Source organism: Sebastes umbrosus, chromosome 8 (assembly GCF_015220745.1).
Source record: "Sebastes umbrosus isolate fSebUmb1 chromosome 8, fSebUmb1.pri, whole genome shotgun sequence".
In the NCBI taxonomy this organism is placed as follows: domain Eukaryota; kingdom Metazoa; phylum Chordata; class Actinopteri; order Perciformes; family Sebastidae; genus Sebastes; species Sebastes umbrosus.
In genome coordinates this window covers 30825060-30849248 of record NC_051276.1, presented here as the reverse complement: position 1 = coordinate 30849248, position 24189 = coordinate 30825060, and the positions used below count along the sequence as shown (strand labels likewise).

Below are 24189 nucleotides of genomic sequence, written 5' to 3'. Positions count from 1 at the left end.
AATTAGTTTGCAGGTATTTTTGGTAAAAAAAAAAACAAAGTTTATTAATTTGTGGTCAACATCTGGTCAACATCTGGTCAATCACACAGATGTGAGGGCAACTGTTGCTCTCTCTGTCAAAGAATAGACGACTAAGGATAAAGAAATGGATAAATGAACCTGAAGGTGGGATTAGGTGAGACAGAGAGACGTGGAGACTCACAGTGCCTCCGTCTGAGACAGTGAGAGAAGTAAAGAGAAAATCCTCTCAGCTTTATATCATGAATTTGAAATGAATGAAATTAGGTCAGCTGTTGAGGTGTCTCTCTCTCTGATGGAAAAAGAGAGAGAGACAACTTGAAATAAAAACCATCCTCACTCTGTTACACCATCCAACACTAATCTGACGTGTTCATTGCATTTCAATTTAAGCCTTATGATTTACATTTTTTTGGTGTACCTTCTTTCCTTCAACCTGTCTCCTCGACTCCTGGCTCTGATGTGTTTCCCAGAATAACCCACACAGTGTGTCTTATGGCTGCATTGCTGTCTGGTCTATTGAGGCCACTGTAGGTGGACAAATTGCTGTCTTCTACAATAGATTTCTTCTTCTGCAACTGGTGGATGTTGTTGGAAAGTGGCAGCTCTAGAAAGCAGGCTGGTGGCCCTGAGAGTTGTTTTTATTCTGAGGGAAACTAAAAGCGGATGTTTAGTCTTGATATTTAAATTGCAAGAGATCTTCCTTCAAACTCAGTTACAGTTGCATTAGATGTCTAAACACCAGTGGATCCGTTGATGCACAGTAAAAAGTTAACAACCAAACAACAGCATGGGTCCAGAAATGTTTAATTCTGCACCAATCAATATATTTTTTATATTGACAGTGGGCTAAATGACTCTGTGTGAAAGGGGTCACTCATTGTGACAAACTCACAGATAATTATTACCCAACACTGAGTTTCTCCTCGGCGATACGAAGCTTTTAAGCCTCTGCTAGCTAATTGTTTTGGTTTTTACGGCCCACAGCTTGGGTTGAGTCTAGAGCTGCAACGATTAATCCATTAGTTGTCAACTGTTAATTAATCGCCAAGTATTTTGATAATCGGTTTGAGTAATTTTTTTTTAAGAAAATAAGTCAAAATACTCTGATTCTAGCTTCTTAAATGTGAATATTTTAAGACAGTAAACTGAATATCTTTGAGTTGTTGACAAAACAAGACATTTGCGGACGTCATCGTGGTCTTCTTATTAATATTATGGACTACAGGTGTGGTATGTCACATGTGCTTGTGTACGCATGACAGGCATTTAAGATGGCGACTCTACACTTATCGGAGGAAGAACCTGGTGCTTGAAAGCTCACAGCAATAAAAATCCTTCTAATGGGAGATAATTGGTGTGCAAATCTATCAGTATTTACAAATTGTGTTTTAGTTGTATTCAAAATGTTGTTATTAAGCGATTTTGCTACATAGTATTTTGTTAAACTAATCACACAAATATGCCTATGTGCTAATTACATTTTCCCCAAGTTCCGTAGTTTTGATAGCTCAGTGGATCTCCATGTACCATTTTTTTGCATGATATAAGGCTGGGTGTCGAACCTCAATACTTGTTTGTTAACCCAGAGCGTGAAAATGTCAATACCAAAAGCAGGGATTGAATGTCTGGCTAGATTCGGTAACCTTTTTACTTATTCTTTGTTTACATAGTTCCATACTAAAATCAAAATTTTACACCTTTTTATTTAAGTTCGAGTATGTTTTCCTATTTTTCTAAAAAAACAAAACAACAAAAAAACAACGATAAAGTATTTAAAAAAAGAATAATTTTGGTACTGGTATCAAAACGTAGGTGCTGTGGTTCATGCATCAAAACACTTCAAATAGTCCCCAGCCCAGCCCTACATAAATCAATGACCTAGAATTTGAACAGCTCAAACGATGCCTCTTAAGTGAGGATGTAGTGAGGCTGTCACATAACATGCTGTCACACCCACATCTGACCTGCACAACGTTCTTTAAAGGCTACTAATGAGCCTACGTATCAGTGTGACTGTTCTGCCCTATTTCACTTTCTCCTGCCTCAGATCAGAGGTCTAAAGTCTTCTGGCCTGTTGGGATCAGGGCAGGTCTTTGCAGTAGACACTAAGACATTCCTGTTTTTATTGAGGGTGAATGTTTTATTGTACTCTCGAGAGGCATGCCGTCTGGGGATTTGGCGTACTTTACAGAAATGTAGAACACTGCATTAGAATTGAGTCTGAAATGAGCCTGTATCTTTAGGAATAGAGATATGATTTGCTCTCTAGCATCTTCTTTATTTTCCCTCTCAACCTCTCTCACCTTTCTCTATCTCAGGGCCAGGCCAAGGTGTTTGCGCTGCTGGAGGGTTTAGACTCGGTGCCTGAGGATGCGGAGGTCTACGTCGTTTTGGAAGGATCCACACTGGTCCATGTCACCAGGGCTCAGAGTGATGTCATGCTCTGCTTTATAGTGCCTGGTACGTTCATGTGTATGATGCATACAGTATTGCTGTGCTATTGTATTTAGAGAATTTATTTAGAAAACCATGTTCAGACATTAAACCGTACATCCTGACAATCCCAGGTTTTCCACTCCGGTCTGTGATATACTCAGGAACAGTTTATCACTATTTCAATCTTCCCACACACACACACACACACACACACTCACCCACACACACACACATACACACTTGTACATACACAGTCTGTGACTTGAGGTCTGGAAAGGCACAGAATCTTATCAGCTTCCTCTCAGGAGGGAAACAGCTCCATAAACAATACGTCAACATTACTGAGCGTCTGTGTAGGTTGACACAGACAACAGGCAGTCCTGCAGACTTGAGCACTCTCTACAATAGCTGGACTATTAAAAGCAGGTCTCCTTCTCCTTCAAACAGAAAACAAAATGTCTTTATCAGCATACAAAATGAAAATCTGAGACCATTTTTAACCACATTCAGTCATTTTCTAAGGCACTTAGAAATATATAAGACATATTTTAAAGACCATACCGGTGGTTTTCTATTTTTAGCGTGTTACATACAAACTGTGTATAATTTTAATTATTTTTATTCATTTATCACAGACTGTGAGTACTTTTAGATAGATTTAGAGAAAAAGAGAAAGAAGGCTACATGGGTCTCATACACTATATCAGTAATTCCCAAAGACTGGGTCCGACCCAAAGGTGGGTCGCAGGAGATTTTATTAGGGTCGACAAATAAATTAGCAGAATTTCTTCCGTAGTCTATTATTTAACATTTATATCTGCAGTACAACTTTGAGCCACATGAGGGAGCCTGAATGTTCGTATTGTTCTGACAATTGTAGCCTATTTATAACATTGAATCTAATATGAAAGGCTAGCGTACATTCTGTTTGTTTTACCGATGAGAGGAAAAAAACGATAGCCAGTTAACTCCGTCTAATTGGTCTCATTTATAGCATTTTAAAAGTATTTTATAAAGTTGTGATTTATCAAACGTATAGCTCTTCAAAATAGCTGGTTCATCTATTCAAGGTGATATAACGTGAAGCGGAAAGGGCAGTAACGCCGTAAGTTACGCACAAATTTGCTCTTCTCAGGATTTAAAGATGCGTGTTGTGAATTGGGTCGTGATGGTTTGGCATTTTTTAAAAAGTGGGTACCCAGAATAAAAGTTTGGGAAACACTGGTTTATATAACAGCTCTTGTTCATATAAAGAGATATGAATATACCCTAAATAAAGTCTGGCTTTTACTGTGTTGTGTCCCTCTTCAGGACATAACCTTGCTGAGGTGGTCTCTGTCCAGGCCTACCTGTCCTCTGAAACCACACCCCTCACCTGGGTGGGCGGAGCTTCACTGGAGTACGTCCAAGATGATGCTCAGGTAGGGAAAATACACAAATATGATCCTATACATTGCACACAAGTTTGTGCATCCCTGTGGTAAAAAAATACACATATTCTTGTACACAGATTTTTCATGATTTACAAAAAAGATATTGTAATATTTAGTTGGAAAAAAATAATTTGCTAAAAGAAAGAAATGATTTCACTGTTACGTTATTACTGTAAAGTAAATCAATCACCTCAAGTCATACAATTTTAGGGCTGCAACTAACGGTTATTTTCATTGTTGATTGTTTTCTCAATTAATTGGTTAGTTGTTTGGTCTATAAAATGTTAGAAAATGGTGAAAAATGACGATCAGTGTTTCGCAAAGCCCAAGATGACGTCCTCAAATGTCTTGTTTTGTCCACAACTCAAAGATATTCAGTTTACTGTCATATAGAAGAGTAAAGAAACCAGAAAATATTCACATTTAAGAAACTGGAATCAGATATTTTGACTTGTTTTTCTTAAAAAATCGATTATCAAAATAGTTGGCGATTAATTTAATAGTTGATAACTAATCAACTGATCGTTTAATCGTTGCAGCTCTACACAATTCTCCAAATGTTGTTTTTCATTGAAAACAAGAAGAATCATCTCACCTCAGTTGCATAGCAGTAGTCTTGATATTACTGTCTTTTTGCACACCAGTTATCACAGATTGTAATCTTATTCATAACTGCTTTATTCTCAGGACCTGGCAGAGCACCTGGTCATCCACGGACATTGCCTGAGCTCCACGGATCACAGGGAGCTGAGCAGCCTCTTCAACCTGGGCCAGGAGAGCTCTCGCTGGGCTATGGATCGCCGCGTGGCCCTGGCCATGGCCAACCTGGATATCCCCCAAAGCTGGAATGTACTGGGGAGCCACAGTGGAGACGGTGAGAGCGGGATTATTTTATCATGCTGAACAGATATGTTGATCAAAAGCACATCGTATTTGTTTTTTTATTATACAACAATGTGTGTAAAGGAGGTTTTAATTGGAAGAAATCGCTTTAAAGGCAGATGCAGTTTTGTCCAAAGGCGGATTTACTACATTTTATTATTTACATGTCAGTTCATGAACAAAAAATTCTTGAGAGTCAGTTAGTGAGCCGAGTTAACCTCTCTCTGGAAACTCAGAGCCAGTGCCACCCAAGGAAGGTGAACTCCTCAACTCCCCCTCCTCCCCACCTTCTCCTCCACCATCATTCCCATTTTCCATCTTCACTGGGCTGAAATCGGAAGTGAACATGGTCACATGTGTGCTTCTGTTGAATTCATCAAAGCCAATTAAGCAGTATGTAATGTGGTTAATAGAGCCTTTCCTTCTGGAAGTAGCCCGAGGCAGAGCTCAATAAATCTGAGGGCATGTGTGTGTGTGTGTGTGTGTGTACTAGATGCCACCATCTGTTTCTATGATCCGAGTGTTTGTGTAGGGCCACCTACATAAACAACAAACTAGATTTAGCATTAACATAGTTAAGGCAGTCTGTTTCATCGCAGCGTCTCCCTCTAAATGTCGGCAGTTAATTTGATAACACTGCGTATGACATCACTGCCGATGCTGTATGCGACTGAATTATCAATCCTTTCCTTTGTTACTTACCGTTTGTTTCAAGCACATTCTGCATTTTTAAGGGGGACTGGAAAAACCTCATTCTGTCACAAAACTTCATTGGAGCTTGGAATCATTATGTTCTCTCTGAGCTGAGTGCAGCCATGAAAAATTTAGCATTAAAATGTTTAATACAGCTGGCAAAAGTGTTATCTTGTGAAATATGTCTTTATAGCTCAACGAGGCCTGCAGCACCCTGACGCAGAATATCAATGAACAGAATTAAAGTGGAGCCTTTTAAATCTGGGTTTAGTTTCACCAGCTCCTCTCTGTTTGTTTACTATAAAATAACCTCAATTTGAATATAAAACAAAATTAATTTCTTTTAAAAGTAAATTAACATATTTCTTGCACCAGTTTTGACGCATAGATGAAAAAGGGTGAAAAGGGCTTTTATTACCGGTTTGCCAAAACTTTCTGCTGAGCCCACCATAATACAAAGGCAAGCATAAATATAATCTTTAAGGAAGTCAAATAAAACTGCTTTCAGTTCAGTTTATATTTGAAAGATCCCATGTCGACCCCGATGTGTGAAATTGGCATCATTTTATGACAGCACAACACTTTGCAGTGAAAGAGCCCCCTGCAGCAAATAGCAATTGTGGTGTTGATTGTGTTTCATATTTGAGGTTATAGTTTGTGTTGTCGCTAAGTAACCAAGCCATTAAATGTCCTTCAGTCAGTGTTTACTGTATACCCAGTGTTTCTCTTTGCTAGTGCATTTTTCTCTGTGATTTTTGACTCTTTTCCTCTTGCTGCATTTTTGCAGTGTTGTTGACTGATGCACAATCAATTCAGACGGCTTCTTTGTCTGGTAGTTGCCTTGAAAACTTAGTTATGAAAATGGTGACTGTCACACACCGCTTATTGTTATTCAAGGTAATGTGACTCACTTCTGCAGTTGTGAGTCGGTGGTGGCTGTGGCTCAGAGGGTAGAGCAGGTTATCCACCATCGGAAGGTCGGTGGTTTGATCCCCAGCTGCTCCGGGTCACATGTCGATGTGTCCTTGAGCAAGGCACTTAACCCCAAATTGCTCCCGAAGGCTTAACCATCGGTGTGTGAATGAGTATTTAGATTAGATCCTGATGGGCAAAGTTGGCACCTTAGCAGTCTCTGCTATCAGTGTATGAATGTGTGTATGAATGGGTGAATGCTGACATGTAGTGTAAAGCGCTTTGAGTGGTCGGAAGACTAGAAAAGCGCTATATAAGTCCAAGTCCATCCATTACCAGTTGCCTTTATAATTGTGACTTATTGTATTTTGGTGTTCAAACACACTTCTCCCTAATGTGCTAAACAAACTGAACCGAAACCAAAACCAAAACCCAAAAAACACATTACAAACTGAACTGTGGGTTAGTTGAACTGTTGTACCACTAGTTAGACACCCACTTTCACCTAAAGACACTTAGAAAATATAAGATTCACTAAATTTGTGTAGACTACAGAGCTTGTATTGTGCAGCATTGTAAGCTGTTTCTATTATTATGTCCATCCAGTGGGAACTACCAACAAAAATGTGCTGACTTCCTGTCTTTTTTCCCCTTTAGAATAATAATAATACTTTAATCTTAGAGGAATGTTCAGAGATTAAAATACGTTAAGATTATGGTGGATTTATGCTTTAACAGTACATTTCCAAGCTTACCAGCTGCTTGACTGTAATTGATTTGATGCGGGCCAGTTACCTGGATACTGATCCTGTTTGACTGTGTTTGAGTGGCGGGAACAGAAATAAGAAGCTGTCACCACTTTGTTGAAAAGCTTTTATTGCCTTAAAGTGGGTTAGTGGAGCAGAGAGATCCAGTGCTGTGAAGGGAAGAAATCAATCATTGACATTTAGGTTAATTATCACGAGGAGTGGTTATCAAGACCAGATTCTTGACGTGTTAGTTTCCTCCTATTTATGTCACATTTCACCACAGGCTGTTCTCGTCTTACTGTTAATCTCTTTCATTCAGCAGCTCTCTTAGATCCCTCTGCAGACTTTTATCTCTGCAGTTACATTTTTTAATGTGATTACATTTCTCCCCTCATCTCCAGAGCACAGTCTCAGGGAGTCTCCCCTCCACCTGGCCGTGCGATGGGGTCTATATCGGCTGGCAGAGCTGCTGCTTTGTCAGCCGGGGGGTCTGATGGCTGTCAGCCTGCCAAACGAAGAGGGAGTCACTCCGCTGCAGCTGGCACAGGCGGCAGGCCACACCGAGCTCCTGGAGCTGCTCACACAGTAAGATCATAAGCTCTAACACGGAGCGACGTTGACAAATGAATCACTGGTTTGCTGTAACATTATGCGTTCAGTGCAGAGCTTTCCCACACACAGTAAGGGACCCAGTTTTACACTATTACCCCATCCATCCATCCATCCATTAGTTATACCTGCTTATCCTTTTTAGAGGGTCGCAGGGGGCTGGAGCTAATCCCAGCTGACATTGGGCGAGAGGCACGGCACACCTTGGACAGGTCGCCAGTCAATCACAGGGCTGACGCATAGAGCAAATGCAAACTCCAGTCTACACATTGCATTCTTTAGAGCTCTCAAATACTGTAAATATACCAGTTGAAGTACATTTTATGAACACATAAAACACTAAACACCTGTTAGTATTACCTGTCAAACTCAGGAATGTTTTGTGCCCAATCAGTCAGGCTCAATCTGGATCCATAAATCTTGAGCACAGTTTTATAGGCCTGTTTACGTGGCCTGAGAAACTAGAAGACCATCATCTGCACACAGTGCTTTTAGAGATTTGTTTATATGTTCTAATGCACTGGTTCCCAACGTGGCCCCTTTAGGGGGGCGCCAAAGATCACACAGGGTGTGCCGGGATTTGTCTTCTCTGAGGTTGTCAAAATTAGATTTGCACATGTATAACTAAAATCATAATAACACACTTACTGGATCATTTATACAAAAGTCTGTGTATAAAACTATTTAAAAAGATATATTTCTTTGCTACTTAGTTGGCAAAGAAAAACATTAAACATTCTGTTTAAACCCGTAATTTCTGCACAGTAGCAGATAAAGATCAGGCTGTTATTATTAGTATTATACTATTTGTAGAATTAGATTCCAGTGTTGGCTGCGTAGGATTGTTTCAGACTCATGTGATCCAAACATTTCCAATAACTCCAGAGCGTTGTAAAGTCCAAAAGTCAACAGTTATTGAAAACAAGATAGATGTAATCATTTTTAAAGATTCACAACATGTTTTTATCTAATGAAATATTCTGCTTCAATCCATATTCGTAGGCGTTTAGCCTTTCAAAAACAACATTTTTTACTGCGGTCAAAATCCTATTTGCTCTCCCGCTTTCCGCACACAAAGGGTGGCACGCACCTGTATTAACGGGGCGGTCCAGCAGCAATCTAACAACACCATAAATTAAATTTATTTAACCACAATAACACAAGAATATTTAGTTTCTAACACTATTACAGTAAATTAATTAAGTTGTTACAAAAAAAAAAGATCATATCATGTATCTGCTCGCTTGGCGAATCCGTCACGACGTCATCACTTTATTCATGTTGATGAAACTGACGTGTTAATGCATTAAAGATAGCTGATTTAATTGAAAACACAAACTCATTAAAGTCACTAAATCACCTGATTCAAATTGAGGGTGATGATGTCAGGAAATATGGGAGCAGGAGCCTCTTAGAAAATAGGTTGGGAACCACTGCTCTAAGTGCTTGGAAAGTCTCTCTATCCACATATTTAATGATGATTTTTAATGTTCTCTCAGAGTATCAACCCTAATGTTTTTTTGTGATTTTAATTAAACTCACCCACCTGTTGTGCTGCAGCCCACCCAACCCGCTGGCTACGCCTCCAGCAGGTCTGTCCCAGGTGTGGGCAGACCGGTCCCGCTTGCTGAGGTTCTGTCATGACACGGGGAACCTGACTCTGACCGTCCGACAAAACCTGAGGTGGAGCTCAGAGGAGAGCCGGCACGCTGACATCCTGCTCCTCAGAGACCGGCTCAGAGATGAGGACTTCCTCCGAGAGGTGAGTCTGGGTTATCAGTGTTGACTGGTACTGTAGGTAAACACAGGATTAAAACACACCACTGTCAATAAAGATTAGATATGCAAATAAACCTGTAATTTATGTAGTCAATTGCACATTTACATAAACAATTCTGCAACTAATGTACCTGAAAGTACCATCATAATAAAGCCAAGTAGAAATTGTTTAACTTCACATATATAGTAAGCATGGCATCAAAATCAGTAGTTAAGTTTACAGCATCTTCTCACTTAAACATCATGTTTCCTCCCACAGATCAAAGCTCTAAGGAGGGAACGCGTGGAGACCATCTTAGGGAAGGAAGAGCTGGTGGATGATCCTACAGAGAACGGTATCATACTCTTCCTAATCTATCTGTTTTGTGTGATTTGAGAGGCCGGGTTAAACCAAACCATCCCTTCTTAACTCTCTTTTACATATGTTGCAATGGTCTGCCAATTTTTTTATCTTCGTGGTTTGAGGCTAGATGCTGTGGCTTGAATCGAATCAGGCTACAACACTGGTTGACATTGACTTCCCTCCTGTGGGGATATGAGGTATTGCAAGTCAAAGAAAGAACATGAAGGTAGAAGATGAAAGTAAAAAACTTCTTGTGGAGGAATCAGGCTGCTGCAAAGACACATCAAAGAGACTTCTAGTATCTTGATGGTTACATGATCATAAGCAACCAAATATGTCTAATCTTTAATTTGAAATAAATGACTCACTGTTATTTATACAGTGTGCAAAATAGCAGAGCAAGCAAACCATATGTTTATAAGTAGTTAGTTAAATCGTTGATTCAGCAATTAGTTGATTGACAGGAATTAAATGAACAACAATTTCGATAACTAATTAATTGCTGAAGTGATTTATCAAACAAAAATGCCAAATATTTGCTTTTTATTGCTTCTCAAATGTGTGTTTTCTTCTTTTCTCTGCTTTGGATTATTGCACATTTAATGTATTTTGGTTTTGAACTGTTATTTGGACACAACGAGCTATTTAGAGACGTCACCTTTGACTCAATTTGTTTTTTTGATATTTTACAGACGATCGCTTAAAGGAACAGTGTGCAACATTTCAGGGGATCTATTAGGAGTATAATATTCATAACTATGTTTTCATTAGTGTATAATCACCTGAAACTAAGAATCATGTTTTTGTTAGCTTAGAATGAGCCCTTCATATCTACATAGGGAGCGGGTCCTCTTCAGGAGTCCGCCGTGTTACCCCACCATGTTTCTACAGTAGCCCAGAATGGACAAACCAAACACTGGCTCAAGAGAGAGACTTTCACGTTTTTACGTTACCTGAAGGCCGCCGTAGTTCTCCGACATGCTCGTGAAACTGCGGTAACGTGAGCCGCAAAGTGCTAAACCGTGGTACCGCCAACCGCCGTCTGATTTTCGTCCCTCCTAAAGTAGTGTTATTATGGTAAGGATGGCCGCTGAGCGAGACGAACGGCGTAACTGCGGTTTTACACTCGGTGGCTCACGTTACCGCAGTCTTGGAAAGGGATGGGTGAGCGAAGGGGTATTCAGTTGGTTGCAATCTGCAACCACACCACTAGATGCCGCCAAATCCTACACACTGTACCTTTAATCTAAATCAACCGATAATGGATGATGAAATTGATCATACATTACAGCCCTATCTATAAGCACTCTGTGTGATCATGCTTTTATTTCTATTTATGTGTCAGCACATTTTCATGGGTATATTTTTTGAGACAAGCAATAAAAACGTAAATAAAAAATCGAGTTAGTTACAGAACGAAATTTGGAAGGTCACAGTCTCTTTTACAAGGTTGTTTCCCTATAGCCTCTCTGGCTCTCTCCCTCTCGCTGTGGAGCAACATCAGAGCCAGCTGGCATCACTCTATCAGACTTGAGTGAATGCGTTTTACGGCATCACACTGAGGCACAGAAAGACCTTTGTCAGATTAAGGTTGTTGTTTAGTCTTTTCCTATACTTTACATCCTCCCCTTTCTCAGCCTTTGCCGTTTGATTCTCCTCCTCTCGTGTATTTTTTGTCTCTGACTTTCTCTCCCACCCAATATATCCTTTATGGGTCGCTGCCACTTCCCTCTCCCACATTTATATGCCTTTATATTTTTACGTGACCCCAGGCTTCGTATCAACCCACCCAAACACTAATTTCTGCGCGTCGCTGCTTTGTTTCTGGTAAGAAATCACACACCGTGTCCTTTGATCTGGGATGCACGTGGTAGTTAAAGGAAAAGAAAGGAGATCAAGGCCACACAGTAAAGATCTCCCCAGGTTATATAAAAAAATAAAATAAGAAAATAAGACTTTACATGGTTCATACATCATTAAAACGTCTGAGCTTACTTGAGCCTCTTTTGAAGTTTAATGGCTGCTGTATGTCCGTGTCTGAGTATGTTGTTTTTTCTTTCAGCTCTGTATTCTGATATTAATGGAGTCGCTGTAGAAGAAAATGTGAGTATTTGATATACATACACATACATACACAGAGAGCTATGGACCAGAATATGTTTTACTCACACTGTAAATCTAACATGTCTTCTTTCAGACTAGTGGAAAGAAAACATCCAAAATACACATTTAGGGGTTTATTTTACTACTTTGTCTATTTGCGTCTGTAGATTTCTCTTAAATTCACCAAAAGTTAGCATTAGATAATGCCTCATTTGCATATTTAAACATACAATTTCAGAAAACTTCTAATACAAAAAACAATTGTCTTAATGTAAGTAATCAACTGGGGAAGTTTCATTGTGATATCTATTAGTTAGAAAAATTACCCTATTCACCTGTAGGTACGCAAAACGTATGTCATTTTACAATCCATATCTTTAAAAGCTGTTTTCTCAAAATTAAGTTTTTCTCAGACTTTGAGCCAGAAATCTCCACTTCAGTATCACGTACATCCACCAAACTTTCCAGTTTCTACTTATTCCTATCTATATTCGGAAGGTTTTTACAGAGGGGTTCATATATCATTCATAGCCTGATTTATATAACATTTTATTCCTAAAAACATAGAGAACATTTTTGTTTTTATGGCTGTTGACAGTATTTTATGATTTACGGAGTGATAAAAAGAGATATCCAAAATTCCCTCAGTGAAAACCTTTGACTCTAGTATGTCAACAAAATGAAACAAGAGTTTTGAACCTTGCTTTATCCAATGTTCATATTTCTGTTCTGGAAATGTATGCAAATTAGCTCAAAGTTCACAAGATAATGCCTCATTTGCATATTTAAACATATAATTTCAGATAACTTGTAATACAAAAAATAATTGTCTTAATGTAAGTAATTAACTGGAGAAGTTTCATGGTGATATCTATTAGTTAATTTGTTTACCCTATTCACCTGGGGTGTCTCCCCAGCTTTATCTGATGAGATGAGTCAAATATGAACATAAATTATCCATCCTTCCAAAACGTTCCTGACTAAGTTTGTGCCTTTAACTATTTTGTAACAACAGGTGCTGCTTTGAAAAAAATCCTGGGTATCTAATGTCACATTTTAAAACTCTCAAAGCTCCATTCAATCCCCGTGAACATCTGCATCAGCCAGTGGCACCGACTGCCCCTCAATGCTCCACATTGTTTCACTCTTATTGTCAAGGTGTTGGAGTTGGCACCTTGCGCACGCCACTGAATAGCCGACTTTGTGAGAGGTCAAGTGTGCATTTCATGTTTCGAGAGGTGTGGCGTGTGCACATGATTCTGGTCATCCAATAGGACCTGTTTTATGTGATACAGATGGTTACCTAATTGATCTTTCTCTGTCACACACCTATGCACCCGCCAGACACTTGTGTTTTTGTACTTAGTCGGACTCTAGCTTTTGTGGTGTGGTTGTAGCCCTGATGAGAAAGTCTCACTGTGGAAATGTGCGTGCTATTTGGTGAAAGCTTCTCTGTTTCTCCAGGACTACGAGGAGCCGCTGATGTTTTGCCTGAATGAAGAGGACGAGGAGGACGATCCATCACGGTTTGACTCTGGTAAAAAAGATTTTTATTTTTAAATAAAACTTCCCTGAGAGCAAGGTTACTTTCTCAGAAGCCTGTTTTTAGATATGGTTTTAATTTTAGAGCTTGCGGTGCCTCAGCTGCGGATCATGTTTTGTGCAGACTGAGACGGATTACTGTTGTTTTAGGTGGCGTTATATTCATAGGACGCTATCCAAGTAGCTTCTAATCATTAAGTGAACTGCAGGAAACGTTTCCTTTCCTGAACAGAACTTGGAACTCAACACTAATCCTCGACTATGGCTGTCTACCATCCCCACGGACTAGACGATCACATTTCAGCCCCCCGCCCCCTTTCTCTCTGGAGTTTTTGGAGTCGTGTCACTCTGTGTTTACAGTGATTGTAGCACCGAGAAGGAATCTTGTTAATGCGACATGTAGAGAACCATCCTGAGTCATCCTATTCCTGCCAGCAGTGACAGGGAGGACAGAAATGAATCCTAACTATGTGGCCCAAGGTGGCTTCACTCTGATCTGCCACTGCACGGGAAGGGAAGGATTTGAGAGTGGGAACATCCTGCGGGTTAATAATTGGCGTGTATTGCTGCAGAGCAGACTGATGCCTCAGTGTAAGAATGCTGCGGTTACAAGCTGAGGCTTCAGGCTTTATAACACTTGGCGCTGGACATCTGCAATCTGAACTTCCTGTGGCTGCTGGTGTTGTTTTCCATGCTATATGGTTTAGCCATTTTGTACGCTGTATGCGTGTTTGTTGGCTGGTTGAGGATTTTCACATTTTCTGGTCTTTGAAGACCGCTTGCCTGTGACCTCGATTGGTCCCTTCAAACGCTTTTTTGTGGTTCAGACGAATAACGCTGGTCATTTGAATCCTGTTTTCTCCTCAGTTTCCCCTCAAAAAAAAAAAAAAACAGCTCAGACTGAATATGACTCAGGTTTTATGCATGTAATTCTTCCTGGATTACAATGCTTATTTGACCCTTGAGGAATTTCAATTCCTCATTAGACATTCCTAAGCTGTCGGGCGTAACGAGTGTCCGGCAGGTTTTTATTTTTTTTAACAAAGAAGTGAAGCATATGGTGCGATTCCCGTCTGTTTTTATCGTTGAGCTAATGCGTCATCCGATAGACAGACACAGCTTCTGTAGCCAGAGCTTCAGCAAGGGATGAGGAATTTAGAGCGTAGCTGTCATGTTCCCCCTGTCTTCTTGATGTCAGCCCTCTCCAGTTCAAATTACTGTAACTTCATTGGCATGGCTGTAATTAAATACAGTATTGACGCAGCAGGTTGCACAGGGTTTACAATGTTAGTGTAATAGTTCAAAACATTTAAGAGTAAAAGACACTCTTGTCTTCCAATCTTCCTCCTCCCTCCACTTCCCCCCCCCCCCACCTCTGCCCTCCTAATGCCCCCTGAAATTCAAACACCCCACCCAAAACACACACTTACCCCCAAATACCTCCATACACACACAAACAGACAGCCTCATGCACCCATAACCCCCGAGTCCCATCCTCCCAGGTCAGCATTTTATCGTGAGTTTAGTGAACAAACAGCAAACTACACTTCATCCCGAGGAGCTCTGCTCTCCACGGCTGAAGAAAGGAAGGAGGTCGATGTGTGTGTGTGTGTGTGTTGTTGGTGCTTGTGTGCACTTGTGTGTTTGAGAGGGAGAATGCAGCGGGGAAGAGTGCTCTGAAGGGGGCAAGGGGTATGGGGAAGTGAAAAAAAGGGGGTGTTTGTGGCTGAATGGGGGTTGCCGGGGCTTTGCTGAATGCAGTTTTCCAGCAGCTTGTTGAGATCCCCAGGGAGAGGAGAGTGAGAATGGTGAGTGTGTGTGTGTGTGTAATCGGGGGAAAAGAGAGAGAGAGAGAGAGAGAGCAAGAGAAAGAGATTTATGATATGGATAGTTTGGCTGGGAGACAACAGACGATGAGTGCATCGCCAGGAACGCTAACAAGAGTCTCCGACCCCGGCTGGGGGATCTAATTGGAGAACGGAAAAAAGGATTAAACCTCACACAGACCCCACAAAGGCTGCATTAATGTTCACTAGTACAGTGCCAACACCCCTCCCCATACACACACACACACAAACACACACACACACACACACACACACACATCCTCACACACACAAACTACTTTCTATAGTGTACCTCTGTTTCTCTCCTCTGCATATATTCTGCCTACAAAACCCCCTTTTCTCTCTTTTTTATCACATTCCTTCATTTATGTGCATTTATAAACCCATGTTTGGCGCCTCTCCACAGCGCCTTTTGTCTGATTTGTCTCTTAAACCCCCTTCACCAACCCTTTCTGTCACTTTTTACCACCTCTAGCCAAACTTACTTTTATCCTCGCTGCTGCAAATGGAGCACTGTACTCCTGCAAGTTGGCAAGAGGAGGAAAAGGGGGAGAGAGAGAGAGAAAAAAAAAAAAAAAAGCCAGCAGCAGCTCTCACTGCTGTCTCCATGGTGAGGCTGCTGACCTGGCAGACTGCTCCCCCCTCACGCTCCGAACCCCTTTTCCCCCTCAGTTTGGCTTTGACATGCTAAAATATAGAGAAACAGACGGGGAGAATGGAGTGATCGAGAAGGACTCTCTTCAGACGTGGCATCAGGCATATTTGGGGCTTGTACCTCGGAGTGTGTGCAGCTCTGCAGCCTGGCAGAGTATCTCTGGGGCAATCATGAACTCACAGGGTTAATGATTTCTCCCGTGTCTGAGAGTAGACTCACCTCCACTAAGCTGTCTGCCCTCATGTTTGTCTTCGCTGTAGGTTCTGAAGTCACTCCTATGTTTGACTTTGTGTCTCTCTGTTTCTCTCCCTCCTTCAGTCACTCTTTCCGGCAGTCAATATACTCCTCCCCCCCTGCTCCTGTCAGCATGTGTTGATCTCTCTCCCTCTCCCCCCTGAGCTCTGTGCTTGGTAGATGAGTGACTGAGTGGGACAGAGAAACACTTTGGAACAAATCTGCAGTCAGAAAAGACAGGAAAAAAGTGGTAGAAAGAGAGGAAAAAGTTGAGAAAAAGGAGCAGAGGGAGAAGACAGAGTTCGGTCCCGGCTCTGTCGGACAGTTGGTGCAGAGTTGTCGAGGGGGAAGGGGAGGATTTTTAGGGGGAGGGGTGGCTGGGGGAGACAGAGGGGAACATGCTGGCTCACTCCTGAAGTGTCAGAGTGTCTACAGTGGGGCTCTGGAAAAAGGAGAGTGAACACTGCAGCTAGTCCGGAGTCTGTTCAGCCACTGGGAAATGGATGTAAACTGAGTTGCTGTTCATTTATTTATCAAACACCTTTGAGCTGTTTGGATGAAGATTCTCTTGAAGATAACAAATCATGGATTCTGACTCGGACTCTCCTTTCAACTACTCCTGGCCCTCTTTCCCTAAGATGAGGATGCGCAAGAAGACGGGCAAAAAAGGTAACACTGTGTGATACTGACATTTACAGATGTGGAATCTATTAATTTGTTGAAGCAATGTTTTTCCTGTCACACTGACTGTTTGTTTCTTGGTTATGAGTTGCAAGTTGACGGGGTCACTTTTAATCTCACAGATTGTCAAATATTGTTGGAATACAGTTAAAGAGTGAACTAAGTGTTACTGACATTAGATGCATGTGGTTTTAATGTCAGAAAGAAAGCAGCTCACTTGTATCAGTTTCCCTTTTTTTCTCAGTTGCAGCTCTCTTAAAGCTACATCATGTTACAGATGACAAATGGAAGACTTTACCACAAACTGCCCCCCTGGCACTGTTCGCTGTGGAACAATACAGTTAAAATTAGACTGTTCCCATTACACACACGCTCTTATTCACAGGCCTCCTCTGCAGTCAATCAGAGTGAGATAACTGTATGTTTGCTGGTGATGTAACCTGATATGTGACAGTATGTTGGGGAATGTCAGATGTCCACTCGAAGCTGATTGAGTGGCTCGGGGCTTTCGACATCCTCCAGTCCACACTGTTGTGTGCATGAATGAACCCCGCTGAGGAGTCGTGGCCTCATGTGACTGCTTCTGGGGTCCATGAAGTGCAAAAAGGGAGGCCCAATGCTTCATATGTGCCTTCATATACCTTTGCTAAAACACCTGCACTTGATAATCATAATCAGTGTTGTGTCATTGGAGCGAAAGTTTGCCACGTCTATCGTCAATTTATGAGAAAACTGAACCAAAATCAAGTGAATCCTCGTGCTTACACTTGGCACGCAAGTTTGTTGCTTCATCTTTTGTCGTGGGAGAGCTGAAGTGAATGCTTAAAATAGTGCAAAATTAAACCAGGATGGTTAAACAGTTCATTGCATGTGTGCATGTGACTGTGTGTGTTTGGGAAGAGAAGGAGAGAGAGAGACACAGGAAGATCAGGTTACTGCCATTTCTGTGTCATGGCTCAACTCCAGCGGTCTTTTCCTCATCTTTCACCATAAACCTCTGCAAGATTATCCATGATATTGCTTCTTAATTGTGATTGACATCTGCACAGTTTATACATCTGTGCTATCCAGCTTGGAGAGCATAAATAGCAGCACTATATCAACTTTTTTATAAACCGGCTATATATTCTCCAAGTGGATTTAGAAAGTCAGAATCCGAAGTGAAGCAGCTTTGGTGTAACAATGCACCTGCACAGTGAAATGTGATTTCAGGTGTGCGGAGCCACAAGTTTATTTCTTCACTGTGAGGGCTGATCGCTGTTCTACTCTAAGTTTACCTCGGCCTGGATCTCTCGGGGCAGAGTGACGCACTGAAATGTAAACACAACGGGGAACGCACAATGTGATGCTTGGACTGGGATGTTTGACCGCAGGTGTCATAACTCAGAGCGGGTTTGTGGATTTTGGTGGACAATTGTTTTTAAAGATTTAAAACGGCCCTCCATCTAATAATTATCTCTCCTCTCTTATAAGGTAATAACACTCTTTGTTTTGATTCTTTTACACTCTGCTTGTTATTTCACTCTGCTTCTAATTTCTCCCAGCTCTCTCCATAGTGACAGTTGTTTAGTGCAGTGCTTAAAAAGGGACTTACATCATAAAAGAAGGGAGGGCAAAGACAAATAGCTCCTTTACACTCATAATAAACACGCCTAGGTGTTTATGCAATTAACAATTATGATTTCATCTTGAACATTTTGTTTTCAGCACACCAGCGGCCTCCAAAGAGAGTAAACCTTGAGAAAGAGCCCTTGTGACGGCCCTGCCTCCCCCCTCTCCATCCTGCCTTCCTCGATCTCTCTCTCCCAGGGGTGTGCATAGGTTGAAGGGTCACTCTCTGTGTTTAACTGCCCTGGTCTGGAAACCTGGCACTGACTGCTGTCTTTGTCTGGGTCCCTGTAAAGCTCGAGCTCTCTCTTTTTCTCTCTGCTGCTGCTGCTGCTGCTCCGGGCGCTGCTACTGTATAGGGTTGGCTCTCTCTCTGGGACATGCTCTGAATATCACATCACTCCAAATCCTATAGAAATAGCCCCACGCACTGCTCTGCATTCCTTAAAACCCTCAACCTGCAGACAGCAATCTGCGACTCAGCGATAAAGACAGCTTCTCCGGCAGAAAGATTGATTTTGTGCGGCTCTAACTTGTTAGAAATATGAACTCCCTGGTCCTCTGTTATTCCCCCAGTTAACTAATGTTAAACACAGATCGCAGCGCCTGACAGTAATGTTCACCGAGGCGGTGTTTATGGGTCAGAGGTGTGTGAATGATCGGGCCCGTGGCAGCCAACTGTGGCTTTGGACTTGGCCCAGAACCTTAACTATTAGTCCTGTCTGTCAAGTTCCTTAAGTGGGCTCATATGAAACGGTGTCTGCTTTCAAACAACGGTTTGACCCACATCCAGAATCTGACCCCATCTCTGGATTTGATGTTGGAGTAAAACTAATCCTACGGTACATAATAGAGGGTCTAACGTGACTTTGTGCAGGTATTATGTATCTGGATTAAGGTTCATATAATGTTTTCATGTGGAACTAAGAGGATCCAGACGTTTAAGAACAGAAGAACAGGCCTTACAGTACATTTAGGATCTGGGATGCAGTTTGAGAGATGCTTCATGACTTTAGGATTGTTGCTGAGAGGGCTCTGTATGCAGTGGTTCATATATCTTTACATTTGTTGTGGAAGGAACTGGACTCATCTGGTGTGCTCATCAATGTCTGCTTGACTCCCTGTTGCCTCTGAGATTTATTGGACTCACCGCCTCCAGGAAACACAGCCAATTGTTGGTCTGATTTACTTTCTGCCACAAATACTGAACTCCTCTTCTCCGACTCTGCGGTGCTGGCAGCTCGGAAACTATGGATAAACGATGGATTTGTCTCGGTTTGATATCTGCTTGATGAGTTTAGCTGGAAACAGCGGTGCCAGAGACATGTTTCTGCACCACTGGCATTGTTTCAGGCATGGCTTGGCCGGCGTAAGGTGAGACTGTCATTAGGAACATAATAATATAACTGAGCTAATGAGGCTGCCTCTTCTGGTTAGAGTGAGGAGTGCTGCCACGGCCACTACCGGTCGCTAATGTGGTTAGAAGTTCCAGTGAATGATTTGCAGATTGTGAAAACTCCTATTCTTTGCTGCATTTCTCTTTTATTTTTGACTCATGCTTTTTATTGTTTCCTTAAGAAAAATGACTACAACTACCTAAACCATTACGAATAAAATAATATGTACATATAATAATAAGTAATAACTGTAAATTGAAAAAAAGGATACAAAAACAAGGGAAGAGAAAAAGAAAGAAATAATAATAATAAATATAATAACATTAAAATGATAATAAATTAAAATAATAATAATACTTAAAATAATAATAATAATAACATTAATATTATAATAGATTAAAATAACAATAATACTTAAGAAATAATAAATAAATAAAAATAAATAAATAAATTCACACACCTCTAGCTTTGCTGCGTTTCTGATGCGTAATGCTGTCATACCTGTGAGCCGCTGAATTGAACCACAATCTATTTCTGTGTGCTTTCTTAGAAGCTCCACTGGAGCACTAAGGAGGAGTCGTAGATTTATGAGTAGTTGGGGGGTAATTTGGTGATGTAGTTTTCTTAGTCCTGTTCATGACCGACCACATCCGTTTAAAAGATCCGTCGTAAGCTATTTAAAGTTGGTGTCAGTTCCTCAGAATCAAAGAGAAAGGCCTTCCTTCTAGACTAGATTGTGTCTTTTTGTATGAATGCTCAGCAATCATACAGCGAGGAATTCATCATTAAGGAGACAGAGGCACATTTCTCCACTGATGGTAGACTAGTAGCAGTACGTTAACAGTTAGGAGGAAAAAGTCAGTTGACCAGAATGCTGGTTCACGTTTGATTGAAGTGATTTTGACAACATTCAAAATCAGCCTTTCACAAGTAACCATACAGGTTTCAGATGTAACATGCAGGCCACGCAGTGAGTGTGGTGCTGATCGGATAAAGTTAGACAGAAAACTCAAACAATGGTATGTACTGTGCTGTAACATGCAGTGGGAACTACTGTACACCTGGAACTTCACATAACTTTGAGTTTTAGCTTTTGAGTTTCAAAGTTTATTTTCTTTTTTTAATACTGTGAGTGCAGGATTTAACATAAATGTGCATTTGCTTACATATGATGTTGTTCATACTTATATCATTCCTACAATGTTTATATGTTTTATGGTGAAAAAGTAAAATTGATTATAAATTAGAAAACAATTAAGAAATAAAGAAAGTAATAACAGAGATAAAAACAAGGGGAAAAAAATAAATAATGAAAAAAGTAAAAACGAAACAGGAAAAAAAGTAAAATAATATTGAAATAAAGAAATAAAATTGAAATGAAATCAATAAAACAGCAATTAAAAAAACAATCTCACCCCATTGAGTAGCTGCTTTGGAGATTTCGAACATATAACATATAACTTCATCAGCAGATGGAGCTTGCCCAGTAGTCATTGGTATATAAATGTTCAAATTTGCACTTTTACTGAGCATTTAAATAACTTTTCATCCTTGTTAGCTTTACAGTTTTGATCTGGAAAACAACTGTGCTATTCTGGAGCTTTTGATCATATCTCGTGATCCTGTGATCATATCATCATATCATCATGATCCCAAACCTTCATTTTCAAGAGTTTTTCCTGCCAGTTTGAAGCTCATATTCAGTTGAACCTTTCCTTTTTATTCAGGGTAGTGCATCATCAATCTATTTTCTCGATTAATCAATTAGTGTTTGGTCTATAATACGTCAGAAAATGGTGAAAAATATTCAACCAGTGTTTCCCAAAGCCCAAGAGGAATAAAGAAACCAAAAATATTCCCGTTTAAGAAGCTGGAATCAGAGAATTTTTACTGTTTTTTCTTAAAAATTACTCAAACCGATTAATCGATTATCAGAATAGTTTGTGATTCATTTAATAGTTGACAATTAATCAATGAATGGCTGCAGCTCTAATATGTACCTATACATACAGTATACTGTAATAGTACACCAACATGCAGTATATACAGTGTGTGCACCATATACTGTATATACCATATGTATGGAATATTGTGTTCATTTTAAAGTATTTATTCACGCTTTACATGTTATTGAGTTGGATTTTTAGTAAATTGTGTTTTAGCGTAAACCCATGTTTTTAATCTCACATCCACAATTGTTTCACGGTTTATTTTGTGAAGTCATATTTCATTATATTGTGCAAATAAGCTTAAACGATACTGTGTTGGATAAATGTCTCATCAAAGGTTTGTTGTAGTGACTGCTGTGGCTGTAACGCTCTGCCTCTTTGTGTTTGTGCATACCTGTAGCTTGTTTTCTAACCTGAAAAACTTTCAAAGAAAGTGTGTTGTGGAGAAGCTGTGTTTTGTATGGAGCAACATCCCAGAAGGGGGTTGTGTGTGTGTGTGTGTTTAGAGAGTAGGAGTGTTTCCCCCTGTTTAACAGCAGAACCTGCTCACAGTGACTCTACTGTGTTGAAAAGGTTCCTCTCAATGCCACTGTGTGCTCACTGGGAGTTATTTCCACTCGCCCACTGTATCGCAGGCAGGGTGGGGAAGAAACATGCCTACAGATGCCCGCTCACAACTCCATGCACACCCATTCATTCACATGTGTGTGTGTGCAAAGAGCCGCTCAGACAGACAGACATGCACACTCATAAGGGACTCTTGGTCCTGAACAATGTCGTGCAACTGCCCAGGATGTCTATGTCACTTCCCGTGTTTGTGAGAAGTTATTTGGTGTTGCTGTGGAAACCCAATATAACATTGAAAAATCCCCTCTCTCTCTCTCTTTTTGTGTGTCTCCCTCCCTTTCTGTAGAGAAAAGTCAGTCCATAAGGGAGAGCCAGGCCGCGTCCCCGACTCTGGCTGCAGCTGCCAGACTGTCAGCGATGATACACGGCAGAGACAGAGTGTACGCTAACGCCATGCTGGTGGACCAGGTGAGTTGGCCTGAAATGAGTGGTTCTTTTTAAGTAGCGTAAGTACAAATATGTACACCGGTTATATAGTTTATAACTTTAACTCAAAAACAGACTTGGCTCATATGATGTTCCATTACAGGAGCTACAAATCAGCCTGTTGGACGGTTCCTTCACTTTCTCACCTTTCTGTTCCAGGTAGATGACGCTGACATTAAATATCGCTCTCCAGGGGAGGAGGAAGAGGAGGTGAGTCCTGCGCCCCATCTTGGCAGCCCATGCTGGGACTCCTTCTGCATGACTCCCCCCGACTTAGGGAGCTGTTCCCAGAACCGGCACCCATCCTCACCCCACAATGGGGAGAGGGGAATCCAAGGCCCCGGCCTGGAGAACCACAAGGAGCCATCCCCTCGCATCTCTCCCCCCTCTCCCTTTGCTTCCTCCCCGTCTTTTCCTTCCTCCCCCCTGGCTTCCGCCTTCCGTTTGTTCGAGGGAGCACAGAGGCGTCAGATGCAGCCGTGTCTGCCAGTTTCTCCTGCTTTTAACCGCAGAGGATGCAGCGTGACTGAGGCGAGCCGCGGCCTGAGGTAGGACGCTACTGCTGTTAATTGTTGAATAAAAAAATCAAAGGCACTCTTAGTGTGAACTATTATATTTAACTTGTAATGTGGCTGCGTCACAACTGGTTGAGTGAGAGAACAAACACGCTGCATTATGGCATTATAACATTGTAATAATGAAATCAGTGCACCAATTTAGAAACTTGCTGTGAACTTCCTGTGACTAATGCATGCTAAGACAACCAAGTATCATCTGTTTGGAATTTCAGCAAACACATTTCTTGACATTTTGTGCAGCGATTGTAGTCAGTGAAGGTGCGGAAAGTGACAGGAAGCCTGGACACAATTGAGCTGTTTGTGTGTTGAAGTTGCAGAACATTCCTTCCAGTTTCCTCACTGCTGCAAGATCTCCTCTGTGAGCAGTGAAGCTGTATAGCAAAATGATAAGCAGTTTAAAGCCTGATTATAGATTGATGAAGATTGAAGATCATCTGCACTTATCTGTCCAAAATGGTGGAGGTCATCATGGGCACAGAGTCAGCACATTATCTTGTAGTGTTCCTGAGTTTAGGATTTAAATCTGATGAGGTGTGGACCAATTGGAGGCATCATGATCATATCAGACTGGGTTGATTCTATCTGAACAAATGTGAATGTCTTAATGACAATCTGAACACAGTGTGTTTGTCTACAACTGTAATATGTGATGCCTAGACAGTCAGTATGTTCCCAGCTTAATATA

The 24189-nt window shown here is 41.1% G+C and overlaps 1 protein-coding gene across 5 annotated transcripts in view; it reads left to right on the top strand.

Moving 5' to 3' along the window:
• Window positions 1-24189, top strand: part of LOC119493198 (rho guanine nucleotide exchange factor 28-like) — a 48434-nt gene that overhangs the window by 3848 nt on the left and 20397 nt on the right. For 3 of the 5 annotated variants that reach the window (XM_037778345.1, XM_037778344.1, XM_037778343.1), the window contains exons 3-12: window positions 2340-2481; window positions 3769-3878; window positions 4578-4764; window positions 7528-7711; window positions 9296-9497; window positions 9774-9849; window positions 11920-11960; window positions 13425-13497; window positions 22787-22908; window positions 23086-23474. In XM_037778345.1, the coding sequence (XP_037634273.1) occupies window positions 2340-2481; window positions 3769-3878; window positions 4578-4764; window positions 7528-7711; window positions 9296-9497; window positions 9774-9849; window positions 11920-11960; window positions 13425-13497; window positions 22787-22908; window positions 23086-23474 (1526 nt within the window). Of the gene's footprint in view, window positions 1-2339; window positions 2482-3768; window positions 3879-4577; window positions 4765-7527; window positions 7712-9295; window positions 9498-9773; window positions 9850-11919; window positions 11961-13424; window positions 13498-15646; window positions 16908-22786; window positions 22909-23085; window positions 23475-24189 lie in introns of those variants that run through there. The other 2 variants (XM_037778346.1, XM_037778348.1) reach the window with 2 other exon arrangements.